Here is a 22,437-nt window from a genome sequence, read left to right on the forward strand (position 1 = left end):
TTTTTCTAAGATTGTAAATTGCCCCAAAACAGAATATTAGTTCGCATTTGCTATTACTTGATTACGAAATTATTTTTGTTTCAATTGATATTTCTTTTTTTCTATTTTGACATTTCCAGGGGCACAATGCATCATTGTGGTGGGGCCACTCTGTTTTTTTGTGAGACATTTTTTAAAACTGCTGACTAGTAAAATTCAATTTTCTCAAAGGTCTCAGAGAAGGTTGAAAGAAAAAGAAAGATAGCAACCCATCATCTTCCGAACGTATCCTGCCTTTCTCAGAGATATCTCATCTGAATAACGTTCTGTAATGGCTGAAATGCGACTCGAACCTGTAAACTTTGTCCAATCAGTGAAACTGTTATATTCTAGTTCTAGATGTTTTTAGTCAGTATTAAATTTGAATCCGGAAATCATAAAGGCATATTCAGTAGTGTTCTAGTTCTAGATGCATAATTTATGTCAGTTACAAAATTTAAATCTGAATTTTATAACAAGAAAAACTGGCAGTCTCAGCAGTATTTTACTCGTGTTTCAAATATACAAAAAATAAAACGGCATCGTAGATCAGTTTTAAATTTGACGTAAGAACTGGTCGAATAAATAAAACTAGAACGACTTGCTGGGGATGCGTTTGTTCCAGTTTCTGCTCTATTATAGATCTTCCATATAGAACTTGTAGCTGCTGAATTTGCTCTAACAAGAAAAACTAGTTTATAGAACGGCCGCGTAGGCCAGTTATAAAGTTGACAGTAAATTGTTCGGACAAATAAAACTTAAACGGCTTGCTGTGTTATGTTCTATTTTTTTTTTTATTTAAAAGATATTTTATTCAGGCCTATTTGCGTACAAGCTTTACGTGGCCGATTTAGCTGAGTTTTTAAATAAAAGATTTTTTTTTGTATTGGATCTCGTTGTCACCCTTTTTCTAGGGGGAAAGGAGCTTCCATTTTCCTCCTGCGAGGATTGAGGGGCACTTCGTTCGTGGTTCGTCTCGTCATCCATTGCCGCATCGGTGGTATTGTTGTTGATTTCGTTGCTAGTTGCTGTAGATGCGCTTTGTTGTACATTGTTTGCAGTTGCTGGTTGATTGGATGGTAAGCTGTTAACTGCAGCTGGTGTACTTTGATTCTATTATAGATTTACCGTATAAAACTTCCAGCTGCTGAATTTGCTCTAAGGAAACCAAATCTCAGACATCATCCGATTAAACAAAGCGCGTGTACATCTCGTTGGATTTTACGACAAAAGACATCCTTCAACTCTAAAGTTTTATTGTTATAAATTATTAGCTCTAAGCAAAGGCACAAACAATTATTTCAAGTGGATTCAATGTGACATCCGGAAAGTAAATTGAAGTTACCAGTATCGAACGAAATACATTCCGCAATTAACGCTATACGGAGTTTCCGTTTAATTGAACTCACATCTTTGCATATGGAAATTCACTGCTTTTTAATTTCATAGTTTTCAATCAAAATATTCCAATAATACGGAGATGCGGCGACAAGCATCGTCTGTCGTCGATCTTGAAAAAGCAACAGTGCCGTGGCGAAAGTGTTATTAACAAAGTGTCATGAAAGATTATCAGAAATTTTATCACGTGCCAACGAACCGACTATAAAACATCCAAGATACAAATAAAACAACACTTTCCACAGCTGTTATGAACAAATAATTAACGAATAAATTAATGTTTCGTGTTTGGCAAATGCACTGAACTGTGCAAAGTCGTGAACAGTGTCGTTCTTGCACTTGAACCTTCCGACACTCAATCGTCAGCCAATGTGGGAGGACGGACCGCACCGGTAGGAAAAAGCTCATCATAACATTCAAGTCGTAAATAAAACCTCTTCACGTATTAAACTAGCACACTGCAACTAAATAATACGATTGCTACTATCGAGATACAGCACAGCTAGGATGCAACTGGTGCAATTCTGTCCGGTGAAGCTCTCAAATCGAGCAACAGACGTCGCACAATCATTTGCTAAATTATGCAAATCTTGCCGCACTTTTTTTCGCTACAACTGACAGAAGATGCCTTCCAGTTAAACTGACCATCCAGTCAGCTCGAGTGTGTGAATGAATAGTTCCGAATGCTCATATGTTATGATTATTATCAGCTGAATGGAACGACAAGTGATAAACAAGCCCGCTGCATTTATTTACCCATCACTCCTGCTGACCGATTGACGAAGCAGACGGATGCAAATCTTGAATACGCAACTTGATTTATGTGCTTTATTAGCTACAAAAAGCTGTAATTGCTAGCCTTACTGCAATTGCATAGTGACATAGGTAGAGTTTTAGGATAAGAAAATTGTAGATGCTCTTTTGAGATGTATTGAGTAACTTTTCAATAGGTAACAAATATAAAAACTAATGTACAAAATATAGCTCTCAAATCAATGTAACAGTGATTCCAAAATTTTTGCTTCCAGTATCAGGTGTTGTGCGTGTGCTTCGAAATATTTCGTTATGTAATTTGAATTCTACTATTTTACTGTAACGGCATTGTATTTTGATCAAGTATAACAAACGTCACAATGTAGATACATGTTTGAAGCTCTTACAGTGCTGTTCGGAATAATAGCAGCGCTCGTGTATTTTCAAATAACGTGGTATGTACTTGTATCGGTATGCTTTTCGTCAACTTTTTGTTTATGGTTACGTTTTTAATGAATGATAAATTAATGAAATCCTCGGTCATTTCTGTTGATTATTGTCTACTGAGCTTAAGTGGAAGTTGATTAGGAAGAAAGATGATTTTAAGCTGTTCTATTAAATAGTAGCGCTAGCCGCTATCACGGATTTTTTAAGCCAGTAAAGTTATGAAGATACTTCGTTCAATTGGTGTATAATTTTTTATGTGGTTTTCTTATATTTGGCATTAACCAGTAATTTTTAGACAACTTTCACTGATCCGGAAAGATGGGATAAAACGGCTAACTGTTAGGATACAAAAAAAGCGTAGAATACAAAAAATTGTTAATTTTGCGGCTAACACAATGAACAATGCATTACATTGGCAAACAATTAAGGAAGAGTAGAAAACGAATAACGTTCGCCCAAACTGACCGCCTGATCGTTCAAATAGCAAAACAACATTCTTACACGGATAAAAATCTATTGCTTGTACTATGATTTTTGACTTTCTCATATAGAAAGGCTATGCAATCACTATGAAACCCGACTTTTTAACCGAGGCCCGGAGGGCCGAATGTGATGAGTGTATCAATGTGTATGTGTGTATGTATGTAACAAAAATATGCACTCACTTTTCTCGGAGATGGCTGAACCGACTAAGATTCAAATGAAAGGTATCATAGTTCCATAGCCTGTTATTGAATTTCATCCCGATCCGACTTCCGGTTCCGGAGACAAAGGATGGTATGTACCAAACTGGAAAAAAATATGCTCTCACTTTTTTTCAGAGATGGTGAAGCGATTTTAACGAACTAAGATTCAAATAAAAGTTCTTATGGTCCCAGAGCCTGCTATTGGGTTTCATTTGGATCCGACTTCTGGTTTCGGAGTTACATGGTAATATGTGAAAATTAGAGGAAAAGTATGGACTCAATTTTCTCTGAAACGGCTTAACCGATTTTCACAAACTTAGATTCAAATCAAAGGTCTTATAATTTCCTAAAAATTTCTTGAAAATTTTATCCGGATCCAACTTCCGGTTCCGGAACTAAAGCGTGATAAGTGGAAAATTGCCAATTTCATTAGTATTTTTTCACGAACGATGGTCAAAAACAAGTTCAAATCCAATAAAACTGTCTGATAAATTCTTCTAGTTTGCAGAGTTTCTTAGTTTGTGAGCATAAAAACTTAATTCGGTACTACAGGTCCTCTTTTTTCCTGTTTCGGAAGCATCGAAAGTGGTGAAGAAAAACTCCAAAAATAGAATTAACTTCGATTTCTCTGTGATGCTTTAACCGATTTTCACAAATCAAGAGCTCATATTATCTTTAAAGCAGAGGTGGAAATAAGCTTATTTTGCGCACGAGAATGTGAATCAAGATTTCGGATTGCGAATCAAAAAACCGAACACTGTGAATTAAAAAATTGGGTAACAAAGCTAAAATTGAGATTATTTTTTTAAATTGTGGGAATTGTATATTACACTGAGTAGCAGCAGACCTTATGCGCTCTTTTTATTGCGCTGAGACAAATTTGTTCTCATTCTCAGAAGACAACCATGCGCAGGCGAAGAACTTTAGCTGCTCTCACAAAAACTCGTTCGCGCCTAACAATCGAAGTAACAATCAGACAATGAAGACTTTTGTTAGCAACGCTTCCAAAAAGAATAAGTTATGTTTTTTTCTTTGAATAGCTGCAGTCTTTACTTATATATTTCCATTTTTAGCGAAATTTCTTGGGGTGCCGGTAATCGAACACCTTTTTTAAAATGGCCAAAATTTATCGCTTTACTAAATTGATAACAATTTTTTTTTTCAATCAAATGAATCAACTTAGTTTCTTAATCAGTTGTTAGCCAGGGACTTTAGCTTTTCATTGATGTATAGATGTCCGCATAATGTGCACTAAGTTAAAAGTTATGAGCTAAAAAGAAAAGGGTTCCGGTAACCGAAAACTTCGCTCAAAATAAGATAAACAAACACTCGAGCATTATTAATCGAGTAAAATCCTAATTTGTTTTTCGTAGGGGTGATATTCTGAAAGATATTTTGTGGGGTAATATGGTAAATGGTACTCAATGAATATTCCTATAGTTAATAATATAAAAGTTTTTATTATTGAGTGTGTTGTACAGAGTCTGTACATACCCTTTATGTTGAGGGTGCTGTTTGCAGGACCTTATTTTTAGAACTAAACCAAAATGGGACCTTAGCAAAATAATTAATAATTAAATTTGGTTTCTACCCAAATTATCAATAGCATTGTGAAGCTTAAACCTTCAGCTCCAATTCTCAACTTGTGGTTTGGAAAAATATGCATTGATTACTGTAAAAAGTTGCGATGAAGTAATCAACTCAAAATTTCAGAAACTGCGGGGCAAAACCGGACACTTCTTGAGATGTGAATAAAAACCTATTATACCTAAGTTTTACCCAAATTATCTATACAGTAGTGTAGCTTAAACTTTCTGCTACGACTCCCAATTTGTGATTTGGAAAAACATTCATTGATTTTTGTACCAAATCATCGTTAAGTGATCAACCAAAAATCCAATAACAGTTCGGCTGAAAAGTTCGTATCGTTTAATAGAAACACACATTTTTTTGCCAAAATTCGTTTTTATTATTCAACATAATTGCCATCAGAGGCGATACAGCGATTATAGCGATCTTCCAACTTTTCGATACCATTTTTGTAGTACGATTTGTCCTTTGCCTCAAAATAGGCCTCAGTTTCAGCGATTACCTCTTCATTGCTTCTAAATTTTTTACCAGCGAGCATTCTCTTGAGGTCTGAGAACAGGAAAAAGTCACTGGGGGCGAAATCTGGAGAATAAGGTGGATGAGGGAGCAATTCGTTCAATTTCAGCATGGTTTTTCGTTGTTGTTTTTGATCGATTGTGAGCTCACGCGGCACCCATTTTGCACAAAGCTTTCTCATATCCAAATATTCGTGAATAATATGTCCAACACGTTCCTTTGATATCTTTAGGGTGTCAGCTATCTCGATCAACTTCACTTTACGGTCATTGAAAGTCATTTTGTGGATTTTTTTCACGTTTTCATCGGTAACAGCCTCTTTTGGACGTCCACTGCGTTCATCGTCTTCGGTGCTCATATGACCAGTACGAAATTTTGCAAACCACTTACGAATTGTTGCTTCGCCCGGTGCAGAGTCTCTGGATAACACTCATCAAGCCATTTTTTGGTATCGGCGGCACTTTTTTTCATCAAAAAGTAGTGTTTCATCAACACACGAAATTCCTTTTTTCCATTTTTTTTCACAATAACAAACGTAGCTTCACTCAAAATGCAATATCTCACAAACTAATAATCAGACAGCTGTCAAATTTATACACGTATCTTTTGAAGGTTGGTACTAACTGAAAATGGTATGGAAATAATTCTAGTGGCGCCCTCTCATAGAAACGATACGAACTTTTCAGCCGATCTGTTATATAGGAACCGCGGGGCTAAACCACCGGACTATAATGTTTAATACAAAAAAGACAAAGGAATACGGTAGGGCATCAAAACTGCTAATACCTTGATGAGTGAAAAGAAAATGGAACCATGTTATAATGGGTTGTCTATTGGATTTCAATCTTTCGTACATTTTAACGTACACTTTTAGACTCGAACAAATTCACGCCATTAACTAAGCGTCATCCAACTAACTGACGTCTGTTTGTCGAATACAAAGCGCGTTTAGAAAGTCCATCCATGGATCGAAATATTTGCTGGGTTAGAAGATATTTAAGCTATTCGGTTTAGCCCCATGTCTGGACTAACCCCGGTCTCCCCATTTATTTGAAAGATTGATTCATGAAATTCATTTATGAAAAATGTTTGCTTTCAATAGGACGGAGCTACGTGTCACACTGCCAGCGAACAATCGAAATACTTGAACTATTCGAATGATTTTCAATGATTTTCGCGATTCCAATGAATTTGTACATGCAAACCAATTCGTAACCTCTCATTTTGCTACTAACGCAGAAGGCAACAGCACCCAGTCGACGTCATTCTATTGACCAAATGTCATCGTAGACACACGGGGAGGCATTAGATAGGAACTTGTGAGCACTTAGTTATCTCACATTTTGACGATCTGGAGAGCGAACCATGAATACTAGATCATTAATAAATTCGTGTGCGCAACGAGCACACTTTTTTTTTGTGTGGAAATTTCACTGAGTCAACTTGTTCCATGTGCTTTACTATACCGAACTACATGCTCAATTAAGTAGGGCGCCGAATGAATGCATACATGCTTCCACAATCCGGTATATACATTGTGTTCAATACTGTCAAGTCAATTTATAGAGCCACCATAAGAAAAGTAAGTTAACGTGGGCAGGGTATTTTACGATCCGTAGTTTTCTTAATTGCAATGCTGTCGAAATGCGCTGAAATCTTATCCAGTGCAAGTGGCTAAGTGACTATCACCGTTAACTCATAGAACAATTTCATTTGAATTCGAAGGACGTCTTTTGTAGTTTTTTATTTAATTAGAGATACAAAAAAGAGCCTTTAGAAGGCCTTTTAATGTCTATATGACCATGAGAACTGAGTCAGATTACTACTCAATAAAATAATTGAACTTCATTTCAATGAAATCTAACTCTCACATTTTCTCTCTTTTCTCCTATCTCTATCTTAAATCTTTAAAACTTATTGGTACATAATTATGCAGCATTTGTAATTTTCTATTGCAAAAGAGTTGTAAACATGTTTCGAATGTAATCTTTCCTCCATTATTTTCAGATCAACTACAAAAACACGTGTAGCGTAGCAATGATTTTTCACTCTCTTGAAAAAAAAACGTTCCTAACGAAAAACATTTACTAGCAGTCAGCAGGATATGAACCGAAACCGCATTCAAGTATGTGATATTCGAAGTGAAATATATTGCTTCCGATTAAACTCGGTGACAACGAATTCAAAGTGAAATACTTGAAAGCAGCGAAGAAAAATAGCAAACATGAACAAACACCATTATCGCCAGCAACGGCTACCAAGCGGAACAAAACTGCCTCGAGTGAATTGAATTCCCTTTTGGAAAAGCGACCAACCGGTCGTATGCTCGGGATCCGGTGTGAAGGTAGCAGAAAATTGAAGCAAAACTGTAACCCAGCTGTTAATTAATCAAACCATTATGCAATGATCATTCGCGCTAGTGCGACGACTTCGTCCACAGCGGCTAATACCATAACATCCAACGTGTCCAGTTTCGTTGATTCCAAAACCGTTCCCCCCAACACCAGACATCGCTGTTTGGCGGCAGCGACGACAACGACGACGACGGCAACTACAACGACATCCTCTTTCGGTGCCTCGGCAGCAGGAGAAACAGGATGGCCGCCACTACCAGGAGTACGTCGGTTATTTTCGGAGTCGTTCTGCTGCTATTGGGGTAAGTTCACGGCTTAATTACACGATTGTTTATTCTTTGTCATGATTAAATACCGCCAAAGACTGCGGATAGCCAATCTATCAAGCATGTAAAAATGCGGGTACGGGTTCAATGTGTATCGCGATCCGGTTAGAGTTGGTTTGCTCTATCCAAATTATGGATGTAGTACGATTAACAGATTGGCTGCCGAGTGCATAGAAACATTTATTGGCTCAATTTCAAGAAGCTATGCATATCGTTTGAATGAACTGCAGACGAAACTACTTACAGTGATTGCAATGCAGAATAAAAATACAGCCTATTGAAAAATGTCATTCAGCGATTTTGTGCAAAGTTTTATTTGTTGATTGTTTTGGTTTAGAATTTTTCTAAGAATTTCTTATTTTAGCACGAAAACAAAAATTTTAACTTATGGTTTCATATAACTACTAGGAAAAATTATACAACTTATATGAGATTCCTAACACTGCCGAACATAATTTCCCACAGTTGGATACAATTTCGAATCTACGAATGAGCTTTTATGGTACATGGTTATTTGTATGAAAATACACCATGAAAACAAAATCATAATATTATAAACTATTTTGTCATTATTGGACCTACTATGCGTAGCGCATCATACATTGGTTGGTATAATTTGAGACTTGTTTTTGTAATGATTCCCTACGTCCTTCTGTGCAGTATGACTTCAGGTGTTGGTTCTTCACATGTGACTTAGGTTACTTGTTGTGGAATATGATTGATTACCGATATTATTATTGTCGTGAATACGACTTACTTTAGTATGGGGCGCATTTTCAAAATTAGCCATATGGAAGAATGGGCAAAACTTAATCGTGAATATCTCGACTTGTAACAACGCGGAAAACTCTTCACTTTCGCTTGGAGTAAAAAAAAATCGATCATTCTATAAATGCCTATGTATGTGTCCGTTGGAACCGCCTATTTGTGAAAAAGCTTCAAACGAAATCACGTAAAAAGAAACCTCTTAAGCAAAATTGATTCAGTTTGGCATCTTTAACCAATGAGGCGGATGTGTTGCGGTTCGTTCAAACAAAAGCGATTGCGTCATACAGAGCTGCTGGCAGATATGTCCATCTCCTCTGTGTGACGAAGAGCAAGAAAAATTTCTCCCCTCGCACTGACAACTTCAACGAGAGCTCTTCTATTTCACACATATCACATATCACCAATGTTATATAAAGTGTGCACGCATCATGAGAGCGAGTGTTTATTCTCTCTCAACTCTAGCACTGGATTACACCAAATTACTAGAGCAGAGCTCTGAAATTCTCTGAGATGGATGAAGATATTTTCTCCGAAGTGTGCACGCCGGTGAGGACTCTGGTGTACGGTTCGCATAAGGAGTGTATCGAAAATAAGCTATCCACACATTTTTCTTTCAAATTATGATTAAAAACGATATTTTATTCAAACTTAAAATTGATCCGTTATTGTACGAGGTTAAACTTGAGCATAATGAAAACCGGATGAAATTTAAGTTATTCCTTCACGAATTTTCGAACGCTCTTCATCGAGTTCCGGACAAGTGTTGCATCGCATTTTTTGGACACTTGAGCCCAAATTTTTTTGAACTCCTGCATGTGCCCAGTCTTCTTGAAGACCCTCTTCACGACTGCCCAGTAACGTTCGATGGGTCGAAGCTGAGGCCAATTTGGTGGATTGATATTTTTCTCAACGAAATGTATATCCTTTTCCGCAAGCCAATTGATAGTGGTTTTGGCATAGTGAGCCGACGCTAAATCCAGCCAAAAAACTGGAGGTGTACTATGCTTCTTATATAAAGGCAGCAATCTATTCTGAAGACACTCAGATCGATAGATTTCTGTATTTATAGTTCCGGTAGTGTGAAAAATGGTTGACTTCAAACCACAGGAACATATTGCTTGCCATACCAGTACCTTTCGACCGAATTTCTCCACTTGAATCGACCTGTCCGCATCGCTCATATCCTCCCCAACGACAACAGTAAAGTATTGTGGACCTGGAAGGGTTTTTGAGTCCTCCTTTACATATGTCTCATCGTCCATTAAAACGCATGCATCCGGACACTGCAAAAGAATACAATTTCCGGGCCCTTGTTGCTGCTCGCTTCTTCTGTTCTACACTTTGTTTCGAGATTTTCTGCTTCTTGTAGGTCTTCAGGTGATTTCGCCTCTTGATTCGCTGAATCATTCCGACACTTGTTCTGCTTTTTTGACCAAATCACGTATTGACATTGATTTGTTCTTTATGATTAGAGATACCACTTTCTTGTCCAGTTTCGGGTTGGAAGAGCCGAGTTTTCTGCCTCTTCCTGTTAGCTCATCCAAAGAATAGTATTCTCCAAACTTATTAATGATGGTTTTAACACTGGCATGATGAATTCTAAACCGCTTCGCTAATTTTCGTATAGTAATACCCTTTTCACTCAGCCATGTGTCCTTAATTTTCACTTCCTTTTCAATACGAGACATTTTGGAAACGCATAATTTCAAACGCACAAACAAGTAAACAAACGAAAGCTGACAGCCAAACGCACAGCATGCTGTGATCTGAGTATAAAAACCCATCACAAATACATGCGTACAACACAAATGAATGTAGATAGCTTATTTTCGATACACTCCTTAAGAGAAGCGTGGGGCACGCATATTCAGAAAAAGCGCAATTTATCGTTAAAATTTAGTTTTTTCTTACTGCGAAAAAGATTGTCATAGCAAGGCCATCGCTACCTTCTATAAATTTAATAATTAAATTACAGAAGTGTTCGCTCACTAGCATGGTATATCTACGCCAACTATATCAGTATCTCATCAACGGACAACCGGTCAGCTTGGAAATAGATGACGTCAGTCAGCGGTATCTAATAGTGAAAAAAAGGAATGCTTGTACAATTCTAACAATCGATCAACTGACTGATATTCGGAACCGTGTCAGTTTTATTCATATTCACGACATCCAGCTTTGTCTCTGACATTACCCACCCAGTTTTTTTTATTCGAATTCATCAATTAGAATTATCTAAATCTTACATGGTATACACGTTTTAACAAACTTTCCACTATAATTCCGGAACCGGAAGTCTTGAATTGCAAAAATTCCATATGAGACCATAAGACCTTTAATTTGAACCTATGTTTATGGAAATCGGTAAAACCATCTCTGAGCAAAGTGAATGAGATTCATTTGGAAATATATGACCATTTCCAGTGCTTCCGTAACCGGAAATATACACACACACACATATTGTTCGACGAACTGAGTCGAATGGCATATGACATTTGACTGTCCTCCTGTATTTAAACGTGGTCGTGCCAACACCGATGATCCAAATGAGATTGCTATTTCGAAAATCGTCTCAAAAGTTCATTTCATCGCAATGTAAAATCGAAAAGTGAAGTTACAGGGGAAAACTGATAACATATTGCATGAGCACTTGAACATGAAAAAAATGTTTGCAAAGTCGGTGTCGCGTTTTTTTACTACTGGTCAAGAACAACTAATCGCTACAGTGGCTAAATCCCATGAACAGAAATCCGAGTACTATCGCATCCATCATATTTGCCAGATTTAGCCCAAAGTGACTATTTTCTGTTCCTAAATTGAAGAAATAAGTTAGCTGGACTGTTATATGCATCGAATGATGAGTTAATTGCTGAGACTAAAGCGTTTTTTTTAGACTAAGGAATGTTTACTGCTCTTCAAGGAAAACACCTTGATGAGTAAAATCGAAATTTGTAGAAAACTTTTTTGCCTAATCGGGGCAAAACCGACGTGTTAAATACAGACATACAAATTGGAACAGTTTTTAGCCCTATTTCGAAGACTTTTTTTCTCCACCCACGGGAGAAAAAAGGCAACTAAACTCACTTCTATGCCCAGTTTGCCCCATTTCTAACCTTTTCCACTATTACTTTGAAGACTGACTAAAAATTTATATACACCCATTCACAATCCACCCAGTGGTGTGATAATGTCTTTTTCTTGTCATCGATACAGTCTCATTAAAGCATTTTTTGCCTTTTTTATAAGGATAATTTCTGAAACTAATTTGGGCTTATTTTTGATACCAATTAATTCAGGGAAATTTGGGTTATTCACAAAAGCATACTTCAATGTTTAAGTTACATACTCACAACATTTTCCAAACCAAGTGTATCAGTAATAATACATTTGAACGTGATCATAGGTCACTTTCTGAAATAATTATGCAGATAGAGAAAAAATAGATATATCGATTACGTCACTTGTACGATTATATCTCCAAAACTTGAAATTTCAGCCATATGATCTTCAAAATCGATCCACAACCCATTTTTAGTCTCGAACGAGCGTAAAATGATTGAAATCGGTTTTTCCATATCCGATAAAATAGAGAGAAAATAAGATTGGTCGTTTACGTCGCGTACACCATTATTTCCCCGAAATCAGAAATGATACCCATTTGATCTTCGAACTCGCTCAAAGACCTAATAATAACTTTCAAACGAGCCTACGTTTGTTGAAATTGGTTCAGCCATCGTGCATTTTGTCGGTTACGTTTTTTTACGTATACCTTATGATAAAAAAAGAACCGGAATTTTCATTTTAAAATTCCCGCGCTTGTCCAATCGGTAAACTTTTATTCTCTCAACGTTGGCAACACTTTTATACATATTCTGTCAAATTTTGACGCATATCGTAGGACTAGTTTTTGTTTGGCGTCTATACAAAGAAGTTGAAAAATTTTCGTGTGGCGATTTTTATAATGGATGAAAATTTAGAACAACGTGCGTGCATCAAATTTTGTGTTGCAAATGGATTTGAGTGTTCCGAAACGTTGAAAATGTTAGAAAAGGCCTTTGATGAATCGTGTCTAGGAAAAACACAGGCATACGAGTGGCACAAATGCTTCAAAGGTGGTCGTACAAGCTAGGATCATGATGAGATCCATGGCCGCCCAACAACATCTGTTACTGAAGAAAACATTGAATCGGCGAAGCAAATCGTGTTGCAAAATCGTTCTGTACCGATTAGAAAGATTGCTGTGTTGTTGGGCATCTCTTATGGATCAGCCGAACACATTGGGTTTGAAACGCGTTGCTTTTCGGCTGGTGCCAAAAAAGCTGAATTTCACGATAATGCCCCGGCTCACACAACGTTGGTTGTGTCGCAGTTTTTGTCCAGAAACTCAACCAATATCATCAACCAAGCACCGTACTCTCCAGATATGGCCCCGTGTGACTTTTTCCTCTTCCCCAGACTCAAATTGCCATTGCGGAGAACGCGTTTTGAGACCATAGAGACCATAAAAGAGAATTCGCTGCGTGAACTAAAGGTCATACCTTCGGCGGCCTATAAAACTTGTATGGAAAATTGGATCAAGCGTTGGCATGCATGTCTTGCCGCAGGAGGAGAGTACTTTGAAGGCGATAATAAAGAAATTTACTAAAAATTGAAATTTTGCGTTTTACCTTTTTTTATATATATAAAAAATAGGTATAGAATTCGCTCAAACTTTCGAAAAATTTTCCGAGGCCCGGAGGGCCGAATGTCATATACCAATCGATTCAGCTCGACGAACTGAGCAAATGTCTGTGTGTGTGTGTGTGTGTGTGTCTGTATGTGTGTTGTCAACTAAGAGGTCGAGATCTCAGAGATGGCTAGCCAAAATTTGGTGAAACTAGTCTCAAATGAAAGGTCTCCCCGTCACCCAAAACGCTATTGAATGGTTTTGAGATCGGATGTTTACTTTTTAAGATTATACGAAGTTTTATGTCAAAATTTTCAGTTTTTTGACAATATCTGTCACAATTGACCTTGAAAACAAAATATGTTTTCAGACTTAGATTCCGCACGGTAATAGCTATCCAACAAGCCACAGATTGTTAAAATCCGTCCATTTTTAACGGAGATATCGAATTTTTTGTGTAAGCGACTTTTTCCCCATATTCCAGCAGTAGAAGTTCTGAGCGCTGTATGGCAAAGAAAGGCTTGGGAGCAACGTAAAACACGATTTTTTATACTGTTACATACAATAGTTTCTAAGTACCAAAAAGACTGTGAAAAGCATTATTTTTCATGACATTTTGCCTCGGACCAATTTTAGCACGGTTCGTTTTTGGCAACATAATCGTTCGAATATGACATATTGGAAAGATGGCAGTACTTCCGAATTCTGAACAATTTCATAATTATATTGATTTAAACTGCTTACAGCAATAAATGCTGGAAGAACAAAACACCCATATACCATTTGAATCAGTTCGTCGAGATCAGCAAATGCGTATGTGACAAATAATTTCACTCAATTTTTTACCTTATTTTCGAAGATGACTCAACCGTTTTCTACAAACTCAGATTCATATGAAAATTCGTATGCTCCTAAACAAGGTTCCTGAATTATGTTTGGATCCGACTTCTGGTTCCGGAACTACAGGATGATATGTGAAACGAAATTAAAATTGTGTAACTTATTTTCCTCGTAGATGGCTGAACCGATCTAAGATTCAAATGATATCTAAGAATCATCTAAGATTTGCTGATTTGAATAGTCGACAACCAAATAAACTTATTTCAGTTTTAGTGGTATTCAGTTTTCGATTCGGAAGGCACCCAACCATTTAACTCGTACTACGATTTCTCAAAGATGTCTATACTAGAGCTGTGCGCCGCCGCGCCACGCCGCCGCCGCCGATAATTTCGACACGCCGCCAATTTAAGAAAAATATGATCAGCGCGCCGGTTATCCCTTTTTAATCGTGCCGCCGATAATATTACATCAGCCGAAAAAATGATTTTGTCAATGTGGAAAATTGTTTACAGTTTTCATGAAAATTCATTGAAAATTACAGTACAGTCACTTTCCTCCTACTTATACTGAAACTCAGTACTACCGTTGTCAACCGAAGCCAATGTCATTTGATTCAAAGTCTATTTTCTGTCTTTATTTAAAAGGCTTTGAGCTATTGGCACATTATCGCAACATTATCGGTCGCGACATCTGAAAATGAAAAATGGAACCAAGAAAAGGAGGGTTCTTCCGAAAAAAAAATAATGTTAGGTTTTTTCGGATTAACATTTTTTTTAGAAACCGGTGTAGTGTTGATTTCTCGGGTACTAGAATGTTTAGCGATCGAGGTCCATTTATTTTGGATACTTTATTTGTTATTTCCGGGCATTTGAAAAATGGTATTGAACAAAGTTTCATGCTCCATTCTAAATAAACGTTAGTTTTCGCACAATAAATTAAGATCAACGTTACCAACTCAAAGTAAAAACATTTTCTTCTACTTCTACTATGACTTTTCAAATGAATTTACCCGTTTTTATAAGAAATCGTTACAAATGTGAAGTAATTAAAATTTGTTAATTTGATATTATTTTTGATATCTGAATGAATTTGAACGCCAAATCGATTTTATGTTAATTACATACGTACGAAAAAGATATACTTATTTTTTGAGTTGATAAAACGATTTTTATACATGATAATTATCAACTATGTAAAAAGCGATTTGAAAAAATAGTTCCGAATAAAACTTCATATTTCTTGCTCATAATAAAAAAAAACCCTTTGTATATGAATGAAATATTTATTTAAACAATAGTCAACCATCTCCCAATAATCGCACTTATACTCATCTCAATTTCTCTTCTAATTCGATGCATTCGAAACCATTTACCATCTCTATTCACTACGTTGGCTTTAATGGATCACATAAACATTAGGATCTTTGGTTGTAGGTCGACAAAACAATAAGATAGAGAAATTGTCCTGTGTGAATCAATATTAAAATTTTTAATATGTTTATAATTGATTACGCCGAATCGCGCCGCCTCCGCCGCCGATGTTTTCAGGAAACAGCGTCACGCCGATTCGCCGGCGCCGCTGGTCAAAAAGACGTTTCAGCCGCCGATGTTGACATTTTTGATCGGCGCACAGCTCCTATACTGATTTTTAAACATATTGAAACAAATGTAAACTAATCAGGTGAATTTGTCTGACTTCGGCTACACCGATTTTCGAATTCCGGCTCCAGTATCGAATCGTTTCTCAAAGCTTAATCGTTTTCTCAAATAAAGCCAAATCGAATTTCAGAAAAAAATTCAAATTAAAATAAACTTATAGTCCCATACAAAATTAATTAATTTTATTCAATGCTGACTTCCGATTCTGGAATTACAGAAGGATGAATTTTTTAAATTCAAACCGATATAGAAGATGATAATCCCGAAAAGCTTGAAAGTTGGACTCAAAACTATTGCAATTTATTCGTCATATGGCCATACGAATCGGTTTGGTTTATGCTGGTTCCTGAATACCGGCTCTGGAAGTACCTTAAATTACCGTAAATTCTAAAGTGGAACTCACTTCGACATATCATGAAAAGTTTAATCGATTGTAACCTTTTTAGATAGAGTAATGAGTGATTAAAATGTCAAATTGCAGCTTAAAACGACGGTCATTAAAATAATGTCATGAAAACCGAAGAATATTCATGAAAAAAACACATGCGGATTGATAAAAAAAGGTATCATCTCACTGATAGGTGGATTAAACACGTTTTTTAATAAAATTCCGGTTCTTTTTTGATCATAAGGATACGTACAAAACATACTTGGTACGGATACACATTTGTGATAGGGTAACGGTACCTTCTTTCATCTTAGTTCTACTTATTTCATATACAAAAGCCATTAGTTAGAGTGAGATCTGCTATAACTGTGCGATAGATTTACTTTAAAGGTAAGATAAAAACCGGTGCTTCGAGTTCTCACGTCGCTATTACAGCAGTATTGCACAATTTCCGAACTATTGTTTCTGCCGGTAATATGTTCTGTGTGAATTTGAGAAAGAATTCGATTTTTTTAACAATCCGACAGGAATGTTCCATATTGCATATTGTTGTCGTTGAGACAAGTCAGTGAACCCACTTCTGTCTTTTCTACTGTCCACTATTACGTATCTGAAGTAAACTAATTGACTATTAATTAATACAGTAAGGCTGATGATACCATTGGTCCTTCGACTGGCGTCAATGTATCCAATTTTTTCGTATGCCTATGGTTTCGCAATAAAAACACTCTATTTAAACTGTTTCAATCAATATAAAGAAGCATTTTCCGCATCGGGTCATATCACTTGCAATTAACAATCCAACTAGTAACAGAACAAATGTATCAAGTAAGTCTTCATTACGTATGAAATCATAATAAGAGTCTACACCGTAACCAACAAATGAAAGCATACCGAATAGGAATACGATTTTCTTGCAAATGTAACAAATTGGTTTGCCTTTGATAATCACCCTGTGTTACATCATGATGTGAAGTTGTAATGAGACAGATTATTTTGCTGGACGTCCTAGTGAAATAAAGTATGACAATCAACCAATCTGGTCAAACTTGGCTTCTTCAAAGGCCAGTTTTGTGCACGAAGCACGATCCCGCACGGAATTTATGCTTAATCACGCGATAGCTCAGGAAGCCAAACAGGAACCAACAAACGAGAGCTCACCGGAAACCGGGCTGACACAGGGAGCGACGGATCGAATGTGGTTCAGCGCTGGGTCGTTCCTTGGTTGGTTTGACAAATTCGTGCAAACTGCTAGAGCATTCATTGTCGAATGCTTTGACCATGAAAGTTGCAATGTTATTTTTAGACATGCTACGGCCGCAACCGAACAGCCACACAAAAAGAAAAACGATTGATCTTAATCGTGTCGTAACCAAATTGCATATATTGTCTTGGCCTTTTTTTCTCCACAAGTTTAACCGTTATGTACGCTTTCTAACTGTCGCTTTGGCATTATCAGAGATAATTCATTACACGATATGAAATGATCGAGTACCTGTGTTAAGAAAAGGGGTAGGGTCTAACGGATGAAAAAGCCGGTGAAGGAGTATTTTGGAGGACGCTTCCTAGAAATCATGATTCACTGTGTCCACTGTATCTCAGCGCAGACTAATCAGAAGTTAATGAATCAAAGCAGCATAGTTATAGTAAATGTTTTTCTAGAACCCAATGTTTTTGTTTTATCATTTAATTTTATTTTTTAATTTTTGGAACTTTCAAAACGTGTTTAAAGTTGAAAATCGAAGGAAATAATTTATTTTTCCAGGGGCGCATAGGGTCTAACACTTTTGAAAAATCATATGTTTTCTTTGTATTTTGTTATAATAAAACTTTTCTAGAACTCTTTGTTGTAAACCCGGTGAACGACCGTACCAGGTTAAAACCGGGTATAAATAAACGATGTAAATTAAATTAAAATAAAATTCTATGTCAAATTTTCGAGTCAATCGAAGTAGAACGCTGTACGCCGAGCTTATACCTTCGAATGTTTCACTATAAGAAAATACAAAAAGAAATCAAAAGTGTTAGACCCTACCCGCCCCTTAAGATATAAAGCAGTCTCGAACTTAGGTTTATACATATCACTACTAACGAGCAACGAACGAAATAACAAATATCTCTTTTGGTAAATAGAATGTTTAAAATTATGATTGATCGTAATACACACTTCATTAAGTGACTCAGGTTTATAATTGATTACAATTTGTAAATATTTTCAACTATTTATATAATATATTTTGAAACTATAAATATAACACGGACCAAATTTCAATTTTGCAAATTGGCTAAATTAGTCATAATCTCAGAAAAAGAGTCTATTTTCATGTTAAGATTATACACCATGGTCAAAAGCTCTCGGACCATGATATATTGTGCTTTGAATTCAAATATATTTCATTTTCACCTGGATCTAATTTCATTTCACTTGGAATCAAATACAATTGCTATTTGATTCAAAGCAAATTAGTTTTGTTTCTACAATCAGGCTTCCGTGTGATTGTGTGTAGGTTTAATGATGTATTTTCTTTTTAAATTCAATAAATTGTTATTTAAAAAGAATTTCTTTTTATATCATTTATTTTACATCGGCTTTAACCATTTTGGTCGTTCACCGGGGAAAAAGATTTTTTGACTAATTATTGAAAATTAAACTTATATTTATTGTAGAATGCATTTTGTGTGCTCAGCTAAGTACGGTTGCGGATTCGACTCCTCTACTTTCTTTCGTTCAATAATTTTCTAAAGCTCTACTGTGAAACCGTTCTCTGGAATGAATTCAAATGTAAGTTCCCTGTACATACATAATTCATAACCTACCTATCCTATGAAAGTACTTACTATAGTATCGCATAATAAGAACGATTTCAATAGAGCAGACAGTTTAAATACGTCAACTGCTTTAAAAATTATTACTTCCTTGCTGTTCAAAGTCATCATTGGAACAATGATCAAGCAACAATTCGTCCATTTTTAATATATTATACTGAATCAGCCACGATTGAAAAAATGAGTTTCGTTATAATATCAGAAGTCTTGAAGCATGACACAATTGCTGTGCAAGTTTTCATTTACAAATTAATTAATTAATAAAGTTTCTAAAACAACGAATGAATATAAAAAATGCAATTTTTGTATCAAAAATACAACATTGATTTGGAGTGGCATTTCTTCGCAACCTCGCACGGTAAGGGACCATGTGATGCAATCGGTGGAACATTGAAACGAATGGCAACAAGAGCAAGAGAACATGAACATCCAATAACAAATGCGAAAGATTTATACGATTGGGTTTCGAAAAGGAATCAAGATAATTTCACAGCAATCTCGTTTTGTTATATGTCACGAGAGGAATATGGCGATGGTGCTGTAGAATGGAAAAAAATTTATCAACAAACAAAAATGATTCAAGGTACACAAAAATATCATTGCTTCATTCCAGTAACAGAAAATAAGATTGCTGCGAAATTATTTTCAACAGACACAGAAATGAGCTATCATGTTATATATAAATCTGAAAAAAAATAAAGCTTAATGGTGTAAATTAAAGTTAAAGTCTATTGTTATTAAGATATTCAAAACATGAAAACTGTAATTAGTATTGGTGCCGATGGGAAATAATGAAGTTAGTATGCAAATCGACAATTGTCTAATTATTTTTCTCAAATAATATCTTCAATATAATTCAGAAAAAATGTGTATTTTTAAAAACCACCAAAACGATTTTTCTTCGATTTTGTTTTCAAAATATCTCGAAAAACGCTACTCGCATCGTCTTGATGTCATCTTCAAAGTTTCATGAGGATTACAAAAATAATAAATTTGCAATGCAGAACGCAGACTAATTCTAAAAAGGGCGTATTCTCATGGAATATCAATTTTCTCGATTTAGTTCCTCATATATTTCTACAATGATTGCATTTAGGAAGTAGCTTCATATGAGTTTTTTCAAAGAACGTAGTTTGAAGAATATTATTTCATTACTTAGATATTTAAAAACATCATAAATTTAAAAATTCGTACGGTAAAATAACTGAGAATTTTGAAAAAAAAATTATTTTCGATTTCACGAAAAATCGTAAGATTTTTTTTCAGTGTATATTTTGATTGATTACCTGCAACTTCTTCTTAGACATATTTTTTGTGGAAGCTATAGATTTCTAGTTATATTTGTTAAAAATAATGGGGCTAAAAACACATACGCCTTTTTCAAAAATAAGTCTTGAGTTGAACAAATCTCTAGAGCAGTGAAAAATACTTCATTAGCTATACCGATCACACATGTAAAGTCTCATGCATATCAAAGGGGGTCGTGTCAGAATTTAGCCATTTCTGGGCGACTTGGCGTGAAATTGCTCACCAAAATCCAGAAAAGATAGCATACAAAACCTGCTTTGCCATTGTCCCCGATTTAAACCTACCTCTCAATCACCTAATCGAAATAGAGAATTGAGAAACTTGCTATATATTTTTCGGTTATCTCTTCACAACAAAACCAATGTGGATAACTAAATCCATTTGTGGTTACCGAAACTAGTGCGCTAGACTACGCAAAATTCAGTTATATGTGAAATGTTCTTCAGAAATTCTCAATCACGCTAATGCATTTTCACAAACCTACAAAGAAGTTCCGATCGTGGTTGCGCCCTTCTCAACCACACACACCGAATTGTTCAGCACATTTTTCCAACCGATGCCAATTTGACGGACGAGCGAGCGGATGCATGCAAAAACCTCATGCATCATCGCAAACGGAGGTAACCATAAAGGACGTAGAGCCCAATTTCAGTGGAAGGGAAAATTATCCTAACTAGGTTTTCATTCCGCACATTCCACCCCGTCGACCGCGATGTCCTTCCGGTGTCCCCAACAGAAAACTTCGCTAGTGCTGGCGCGGTTGCTAGCCCACGGTCATGTACGAACAGCTGGCCTGTCATGTTCCAAATGAAAATAAAACGGTAGACATCCAAATTCTATGCTACTCTACCCCTAACAGTGCATCGGGGGAAAACTCATCGAAGAAAAACCTACTAACGTCGTCGGCCCAGTGGAAGAAAGTTTTTTCGAGTGCATTTTTGCCACCATTCCGAGGTTCACGTGAGAAGGTGTGATTATCCTGCCATTAAAATGAATTTTATTTCGAAGCACAAATGGGATCACCATGTGCAAACAGTTGTAATGGTGAATAGAGCAACTACAATTTATTTGGTTTTTTTTTCAGTCACAAACCGAAACCTTAAGTTGAAACAATAACAGAACCGAATGAGTTGGAAATACAAGTACTAATGTAAGAAAACTTCTGCACGTTTTAGGTCTAGATTAGCCAAGGTTTATAAGAACCAGTTTTATATTAATTAGCACAGAATTACCGCATGTGTAAGAAATTAATGTTGGAACATTTTATACAATATCGCTACAAGAAAACTCCCAAGTCCATGGTCAATTCCAATTATGATGTTGCATCTTTCTCCAATTTACTGAATAACCTGACTGAATAGCCTTTACAAGTCGCCTAACGAGTTTGATTGTGTAACTGAAGAGAGAGGACTCCTAATTGCTTATTCCAGAGTACCAATTAGTGTCGAATAATTCCCCATAAGACCGCAGTTCTTCTTTCCTTTTCACCCCAAACAGAAGTGGTTGTTAATCCTGAAGAACAAACGTTGAATAGCACCCTCTCACGATTTACTGCATTTACTGTGTAAACAGCAGGACAGCGCAAAGGGATTCATTTTAGTCTACCTCAAGCTGGACGATGCCTGGCCCCTTCCTGCCCCAAGCTATTGATTTTTCCTCGATTGTCGTTGACATTTTATGATCCGCCGCCATGGCTGTGGTTTGTTATCCTACCGAGCCATCCTTCGTCTGTTAACTCATTCACTTGGACATTTGATGGCTATGGTTATTTACATTGACCGCGTTTATCCCTTTTCACTGCTGCTCATCGGTTTTCGGCGTCAACTCAATTAACATAGCAGGCCGCTTGTTTTTTATTTCTTATCGCCCCAGAAAACACGAACTTTGTGGATTTA

General features: G+C 36.3%; 1 protein-coding gene and 1 long non-coding RNA gene across 5 annotated transcripts in view; one reads left to right on the forward strand and one right to left on the reverse strand.

The window, feature by feature from the left end:
* Window positions 1-22,437, forward strand: part of LOC131435469 (glycine receptor subunit alpha-4) — a 107,273-nt gene that overhangs the window by 30,370 nt on the left and 54,466 nt on the right. For all 3 annotated transcript variants that reach the window (XM_058603385.1, XM_058603387.1, XM_058603386.1), the window contains exon 2: window positions 7,416-8,064. In XM_058603385.1, the coding sequence (XP_058459368.1) occupies window positions 8,006-8,064 (59 nt within the window). In that variant the 5' untranslated portion in view covers window positions 7,416-8,005. The remainder of the gene's footprint in view (window positions 1-7,415; window positions 8,065-22,437) is intronic.
* Window positions 800-2,175, reverse strand: LOC131435470 (uncharacterized). 2 transcript variants are annotated; one of them, XR_009230503.1, is made up of 3 exons: window positions 1,364-2,175; window positions 1,147-1,294; window positions 800-1,082 (listed from the first exon to the last, which is right to left on the reverse strand). It is a non-coding gene; the product is annotated as an uncharacterized LOC131435470 (long non-coding RNA). The 2 variants fall into 2 exon arrangements; XR_009230504.1 differs by having other exon boundaries at window positions 1,147-1,264; window positions 1,364-2,173.

Source organism: Malaya genurostris, chromosome 3 (assembly GCF_030247185.1).
Source record: "Malaya genurostris strain Urasoe2022 chromosome 3, Malgen_1.1, whole genome shotgun sequence".
In the NCBI taxonomy this organism is placed as follows: Eukaryota; Metazoa; Arthropoda; class Insecta; order Diptera; family Culicidae; genus Malaya; species Malaya genurostris.